The 8,037-nt window shown below is 40.1% G+C and overlaps 1 protein-coding gene across 1 annotated transcript in view; it reads right to left on the bottom strand.

Moving 5' to 3' along the window:
• Positions 1 to 567: 567 nt before the first annotated feature.
• Positions 568 to 8,037, bottom strand: part of TP53BP2 (tumor protein p53 binding protein 2) — a 49,270-nt gene continuing 41,800 nt past the window's right edge. Inside the window, exons 15-18 of the mRNA XM_057382099.1 lie at positions 7,864 to 7,997; positions 6,714 to 6,880; positions 4,103 to 4,302; positions 568 to 1,371 (exon numbers count right to left, since the gene is read on the bottom strand). Of these exons, the coding sequence (XP_057238082.1) occupies positions 1,330 to 1,371; positions 4,103 to 4,302; positions 6,714 to 6,880; positions 7,864 to 7,997 (543 nt within the window). The 3' untranslated portion in view covers positions 568 to 1,329. The remainder of the gene's footprint in view (positions 1,372 to 4,102; positions 4,303 to 6,713; positions 6,881 to 7,863; positions 7,998 to 8,037) is intronic.

The following is an 8,037-nucleotide window of genomic DNA, read 5'->3' as shown; positions in this document are numbered from 1 at the left end:
CCACGATAGGTAATTGACACTATACACCCCACACCCAGCCTGTTGAAATCATAGGCTGTGATCCTGAGCCAATTGCTGCTGCCTTTAGTTTCTCCACCTGACGAATTATGTCCTTCTTAGAAACAACTTCTTATTTATGGGCACCTTTTCAGAAAGAAGGAAGACTGACCTAGTAGGAAAACATGAGCCTATGTTGTTATGCAGGGTGAAGCACTTCCTMAATACCATTAAGGAATTATTTGCTCCTCTGTTAAATACTGTTCATTGTCAAMTTATTGCTAAATAGAGAGATAGAAAGGATAGCTCTATAGGAAAGGCTTTATTTGGACAATTTTTGTACCAAGTCTTTTCTTCTTATGTATGTCCCTTTGCTTTCAAGGTTAACAAAGGTTATGTGCAACTAACAGATTCAGCTTCATTTTAAATGCAGAAAAACTACCTTGAATGGATGGGGAAGGAGGGATTTAGTTTAGTACAGAAAGTAGTTGAAGGTTAGTGTAATGTAGAGCAGCAGTGTCTCTTACTGCTAACATTTTTAAATAAAAATTGCCATTAAAATACCCAGAGTTAAAGTTTAAGAGAAGACAAAAGTTTAATGGTGGAGTAAACAAGTGGAATAAAAACAAGTAAGTTGTCAAGGACTACAGAAAGTTTCTACAYTTAGTCTTCAAAGTACAAAATACAATAAATACATGAGGCTCTTTGTAAAAAGAGGAATCTAAAACTACATTTGTTACAGCACATAATATTTTGAATACATAGAATTTCTAAGATGCTACAGCTTTTTTTAAAGTTATTGCTTAATGGATTGGTCATGTGGTTATCACTCTTCAGATGCACTTCAGTTTTACTTCTTTCTAACAAACATTCTGCTTCCAGCAATAAGCAGTTGGGTGCTGTGCACATAGTTTAATTTCTCCCATCTGGAAAAAGCCTCGGGATAAATTTGGACAAAGCCAAATTGTCTGTTTCACGATGATTCCTTCAATGGCAAATTCAAAAGGTCCTTGTATTTAACGCAGAAAAAAGTGAAATTCTCTTCTGCCATGTTTGAAGAAAGCCAAGTGGGTACTTGAACATAATGGCTTGATTTGACCAAAGGCAGCAGAATTTCATTAGATTGTAAGCATTATTTCATCTTGTACAATGCCCTCATCCATTTGCTAATGCATCAATCCTTCATTTGTTTTCAAAGCACATTCTTCATAGCTTTCAAATTACATTGTCATTGAAATAAGTCTCATGATATTGGAACCAACACAAAATGGACTTTCTTTTTCTGTAAGTTATCCACGATTAGTACTTCAAGAATCTGGSTTCTGTACTATTTCATGCCAGGCTTCTTTGTCTAGGTTTAATCCTCGGATACAGCTGAGGGTAAAACAGAAAYGAGGTTTAAAATTTTAGTACTTTAAAAGATTACTTTTTAAAAAAGAAAAAACAAAGGAACAAACAAAAAAAAACCCCTCTCTTTGGTGTTACAATTCTAATGTAATCTAGCAAAAGCATGGTTATAAAAAACACCCAGGGCACTGAGAAATATCAATTTAGCAGTCTTAAGCAAGCTTAAAAAAGTATCAATCATGTCAGCACAAAGGAAGAAGGTATAGAACAAACAGCACCATGACTAAGCACTTTCAGCTCTACCCAAATGGGCAGGCCAGGAAAAGCATGAAGCTTTGCAAGTCAAGAGATTTCTGCATTCAGTGAACTGAGGGATTGTTCCCTGTTTTATAAATGGGACCAAAGAAGTGTTAAAGTCACATCTCTTCTCTCTCAGTGCCTATCAGCTTTKGCAGAAGTGCAGCTTTGGGCAAGCTGGAAACATCTGTCTGCAGAAGGACCATGGAACGGGTGGAGCTGTGGACAGTGGGTGGCCATTCCATTCATTACCTGCCCAGCAGTAAATTGGCACCTGCCARCCTGGGGCCCTTGGGCCACCTGCTGCTCACACGTGCTGGCCACACACATAGGACTACAGGGGACAACTGACAGGACACAGCTTGGGACAGCACACAGCAGGGACAAGAGGCCTGGGGTGCTCTTGGTTCCCACATGGAAGGGCTTTGGGAACAGCTACTGTTCTGAAATGCATGGCCACTGGCACATGAAAATAGGAGGATACACTGCAYTAAGTTAGGAGAGATGACTCCTCTGTTCTCTAAATGGCAATCATGTCTACATCACATCTTTTCAGGTTTGCTCATTTAAAGCTCTCCTCAAAGATGTCCTCTTCTCTCTTCAACCAGACTCTGGCTTTCTTCTTTTCTCAAAGAATGCCARCAACTTCACCCCAAGGTCTGTCTCAGCCTGTTATGATTTCACCACAAGGTCTGTCTCAGCCTGCTGTRATTTCACCACTCACAGAGTTGAAGTCAGCCAGTTACAGCATCATAACACCTGACAGTGTTTATAAGACTTTGACAGTATTACCTGATCTTACTGGCTTAGAGAGCTAGGGTATCACTAAGAAAGGTAGAGCACTAATACAGATAATTTAATCCTTGTTTTTATTCAGYACACCTGACTGCAAAAGAATAAAGCAATGATCATAAAAATAAGACTTACGAATATATTAATCTACCAAACATTTTCCTCTTTGGTGAACATCATAGCCTAMATTCCAGTTGCTATATTAAGAGGTRAATAACCACACGATGTCTCAGTGGCAGCACCAGACACACAGGAGTGTCACAGCTGATAAATACTGTGCAGTTTTCCCCAAAGATTCTGTTGGGATTGTGTTGTGCTTACAAGGGTAAATCRTGATCCCCAGTTCAAGCTGTGCTGCCTTGTGCTTTTTTCTTCTAGAAGCACAGATGCTCCTTGTGCTCTTACACACCTGTGCTCTGGCTGAATGCACAAGCTTATAAACAAGCAGCACATGCACAATTTACCCTGGGGCAGGCAAAAATAAAAAAGCTGCAGTTTTGACCTTACTGTGCAGGGCTGATGGCTGCTCTCAATTTAGAAATGTTTWCTTTCAATGGGAAAAAACTGAGCAGAAGTGCTRTGTTAGGGAGGATTTTACAKTYCATGRTRTGTAGGCCTGACCTGGAAATGATAYAGAAATGAAAACTGATTTTGCATYAGATAGAGTCCTTCTGCAAAATCCAACCATTTTAAAAGTAAGGATTATCTGTACGAGGAAGGAGGCTCAGCCTCTTTCAAGCATCATACATCAATCAGCTAAAATTCACAGTGGTTTATCTTGGAGAACCTCTTATCTCCAGCACAAGGGCAACTAGAATGTAGAAAAAAGCTTAATGGAATTTTCATATATATGTCCATCTGCCATAATTTTCTAGCAACTCAGCTATGAGGARAAATACAGGACATAATTGAAAGTATCTTATTTGTACACAGTTGTTTTTTAATGAAAGAGGCAGTGCAAAAGGTGATGAGAAGAAGCAGCTATTCATGTAAGGCCTTGGATATACGGTTAAATTTTACTTGAAAAGCATAGGAGAAAACAAAGATCTGCCTCTATTGRGCAATGTAATCCATTTTCAACATTGAAAAAAAGATAACCTGGATTTTTGCAGTGTTTATCTCCYTGGATCAGAAGATGCCTCATGAGTCAGTCTTCAAACAAGTTTCAGTTCTGAAGGCCCTTTGTGCCAGTAAATCACTTTTTTGAAAGATGGAAAACTAGTTTTGTTCTCAAAGAATCATAAAATRTCCTGAGTTRGAAGTRACTCCCCATGGATCACTGAGCCMAACTTCTGGCCCTGCTCAGGACAGCCTCAAAAACTACCATGTGCCTGAAAACATGCTCAAGAAAATCCTCTTTATATGTCATGTTTGGATAAAAGGGGTTTTTCCCTCTGAGATGGTGAGGCAAGGTTAGTATYAGGGCTTGCTATGCATAGCAGGGTGGTGATACATGTTGTTTATGCACTCATTAATCAAGTGCCTTGAACAGAGGGAGTTAACCCACTCTGCCAAGGTATTCAACTCCCTAAATGAACACATGGAGAATGTCAACTCCTTCCTCTTGACTCTTAAATTAGATGCAAGAGATAAAACAAGAATACAATGCTGTGCACACTCCACATACTGGGGTGGGGTTTTTTTGGCTCAGGAAGTATGCAGGACTCACCCCTAGCAGGTTTCGGGGCACGTAGCCTTCCTTGTCRTTCAGCCGTGCCCACCACCACTCAATCTCTTCCTCATCCTCCCGCCGCAGGATTGTCATGCAGTCTCCTTCCTTCATGGACAGCTCATCATCATTCTGAGCCTCATAATCCCAGAGTCCATATATCACTCCTTTGTTCATTATCCCCATCTTTTCCTGCACTCCTGMAACATTGAAAACACAGAGCAGCTAGATTGAAAARAAAATAAATAAATAAAAAGGACAACAGGACTGAAGACTCCTTTCCCTGGAGAGCAGTCCAAGGAAAAAAAMCCAAATAAMAATTCCTACCAACCAGGCACATTGKTGCCTAATSAGAGATGGCCCTAGAAGARGTGGCTTCATGAACTTACTTAGAGCAGACAGATTTCTTCCTCACACAAGTTCAGAAAATACAAGGTAAATTGGAAGAGCAACACTGATTGATAAAAGATTTTATTTTTGTCTTCATGCTTTCTAGACCTAAGTGTTGAGCAAAAACCACTTTTTGTACTCATAGTCCAATGGTAATTYCTTTCTGTCTAAGGGAGATAAAAATACCTGCTTAGGTTGGCCACCATTGTCACATTGATGCCTGAGCTGTCATTTGCCACCTGGGTCATTTTATTTCTGAACTTTAAAATAAGTTGTATCTCAAACCCATACATAAAAGACTTGCCTGCTACTCTCCAGCTGCTTTTGGTTGACTCAAACACTTWTCTCAGCAGTTCTTAATTTCTAACACTATTTTTATTTTTCTGTTTTAAACACTGCCTTCAGAAACACACTTCTGTTAAATCATTTCTGGACTAAGGTGTTTCAGAGTAATCACATACACCCTGCAGTGTTATTTAGAATGTGCTTATTTTACAGCTGTATCCAGAGATAAGAATCTTTCTGTACACATTCCTCAGCCTCCAAGAAGAAAATGGAAAAGGTATCTTAGTTTSTATATCAGTTGATTTTCTCTCAGGCAATTATTTTAAAATACTGAATCCTACTGGGATTTTTTGTTTGGTTTTGGTATCTTCAGGAGCAAAGAGCACACTGCATCCCAAAACTTGCCATTTCCCCTTTCATCATGTACCTATTACAATCTACTGTATAGGATTTTTATCTGCTAAAGGAAGCATCTGCTCAAATCAAGTCCTTTCAATCTGGAAAACTGGCAATAGGCCAAAGTCTTACAGTCCTTTCAGGAAGCCATCAAAAAGTATAACACAAAAAGGTCCCAAACTCAACAAAAAAAAAAAAAAAAAAAAAAACAAAAAGGTCCAAAAAAAAAAAAAAAAAAAAAAAAAACAGAGTATCAAGTGAGATCACCAGATGGCAGGTCATAAAAAACCTCCATGAACAACAATACATGAACATGTATTCYTTCATGCTGTATATAATGAGACCGTGGACCTCCTTTCCACAGGATCTCAYGGRCAATTTRCCCRAATTTAAGAATTACACAAATTMCTGAAAGAAATGCCTCAAGAGCTGYTCTTGATAGATACACAWAGACACCATCTCTTAACTCATATCTGAGTTAAAATCAGTTTAAAATATTAGACAAAATRCTATTTATCTAGTCCTACAATCTTCCTTGGGTATTTGGTGCTGATGACCTCCCTTGGAGTCTGGAYACAAAACCAAAAGGAATTTTGCTTAGCCTACAAATTTTCATGCCAGTTAAAAAKGCTTCATCCATTTATAGTGAAAAATACATATTTGGCACCAAGAGACACAGTTTTCAAGCTTAGTGAGGACAGCTGGACAGACTGTTTTGAAATCTGCTGGCTGAGCAGCTTAGAGAAACTCATATCGCGCCTGTGCCACCAAAGCAGAAAGGCAGTTTTACAGCTTTTTCTGCTGTGTTACATTGCTGTTACTCTAACCTCTTACAGAGAGATGACACACCAGCTGGTAGGTGCCACGGGGACATGAGCTACATACAAAACAAGAGAAAAGTAATTTAAAACCTCATTACACACAAAACATACAGTAAAGTAATGTAAAACCCCATTGACTAATACTCATCACACCCTAGGGGGAATTCATTCTCTCCGTTAAAAGATAATATCTCTGTAGCCTGACTATTTGAATAAAATCTAAATTTAATACGGGATTTCTTTTTAAATGCAAGCAAAGAAAAGTCAGGAAGGTAAAGTCAAATTCAGTGCTTACTAACCTCCATCAAGGCAGGAACTTGGCAATACCTTTTCTGGTTCTAAGGTGCACATTAGGAAACACTGCTCACTTAAAGACAGCGAGTAATAGCTATGAACTGCCTACTGACATATCCCTACCACCTTTGTGTTTATGTAAAAGAAGTACTTATGTACAGGCAGGGTTCACCTAACTGCCACCTTGCACTGGCGTATCTGTCAATRCACATGCTTCACTCAAAGCTTTTAATGTAGGGAAATTAATTTTATGAAATCAGTCTCCATAGAACCCATTCTGTGACAGAAAGCTGGCCAAAACCTCTCTCTTTCCAAGAGGAAGGTGAGGCACGAGCACACAACCTGAGCGTTCAACTTACCCCTCCTCATGCACAAATAGACTGGGCAGCCCCTGGCACACTCCAGGACTCAGGAATGACACTCACCATACAAGAACTGGGAGCACTGGGTGTAGCCTTCCTCCATCTCCTCGCACTTGTCCGCAGCCGTCTGCATGTCACTGTAGGTCATGGCAAAGACAGCTGCCCCCGACTCCACCAGGAACTTGCAGACCTGCACGTTGTTGCAGGAAGCTGCACAGTGCAAAGGGGTCCTGCAAGGCAGAGACAAAAGGATGGCTCTTCACTCCCACTGCTCAYGGAGCACTCAGAGCCCTGGGAGCAAACAGCCCTGCCCTGCTGAGGGCTTCCCAGCACAGCACTTAACCGGGCATGTCAAGAGAAATTGCTTTCCACAGATAACAGCAGCTCCACCAAGGGCTGCTTGAGCCTTAGAGCTATGTTTCTGTACAGATCTCTAGTTAGGCTACCTTTCTATAATCTATTCACATTTTAAGAACATTCATTAAGGCACTATAAATTCAAAAATTAATCAATATTAAAAAACTCAYTCAGAAATCTTTCTGACATCATGCCTCTTGAAATCTAGATAATTACTTCAAGATTTGACTTTGTGACAAGTGCAGGTAAATTGGGATAACCACTGAGGTCGAAGGAGCAAAAAGCACCTTWATTCAGTCTTAGGCCTCACTTCTGTTACAGGCAGATATAACAGTAAAATCAGTACTCCCTGCACCAGCATTCTACAAATAACCTCCCTAGCTATTTGTAGAAAGGATTTGTAAMCCATTATCAGTTGCAAAGTTAGTTTGTACATTGTGGTTTTCCACCTTTTGTTTTTTAGTTGTGAGTATTGGACAAAGAACTGAGGAGAGTTTGCAGGGCTAGATACTGCCCAGAGCAGGGTTAAGTTATAGGCTATCTCACGGARAGGACATTGAGCATAAGGCTCAATATAAGCTGTCTTCAATATCTCAAAGAAACAGCAATTTCCTCATAAATGTGTCCATCCTTATAAATTTTTTTTCATACAGAGAATATCACCATAATTCCCTATTTTCCCCTTTGCACAGTCACATATGATGCCTCTCAGAGAACTGCTGTTGCTCTGCTTTGGAAAACTCATTGGCAGCTCAGCAGGAGCAAAGCAAGGGACATTCTGAAGGACCTGCAGCAGCTCCCAAGTCGTGGCTCTTGTAGAGAACATTCATAAAGAACCACTTAATGAAATCCTTACCATCCATCACTGTCTGCAGCGTTCACGTTCACCCCAAACTGCACCAGGAACTTCACGATTTCCGTGTGCCCAGCACATACAGCGTTGTGCAGTGCAGTAATTCCTTCATCATTGGGCATGCTGGGATCTTCCACCTGGCCAGCCAGAAAGGAACCAATCACATTCAGGTGAAAC

This window comes from Malurus melanocephalus, unplaced genomic scaffold, assembly GCF_030028575.1.
Source record: "Malurus melanocephalus ecotype Western Australia unplaced genomic scaffold, MMel_1.1 scaffold_549, whole genome shotgun sequence".
Classification (NCBI taxonomy): domain Eukaryota; kingdom Metazoa; phylum Chordata; class Aves; order Passeriformes; family Maluridae; genus Malurus; species Malurus melanocephalus.
Note: the sequence above shows the minus strand (reverse complement) of the source record. Positions and strands in the feature narration are given on the sequence as shown.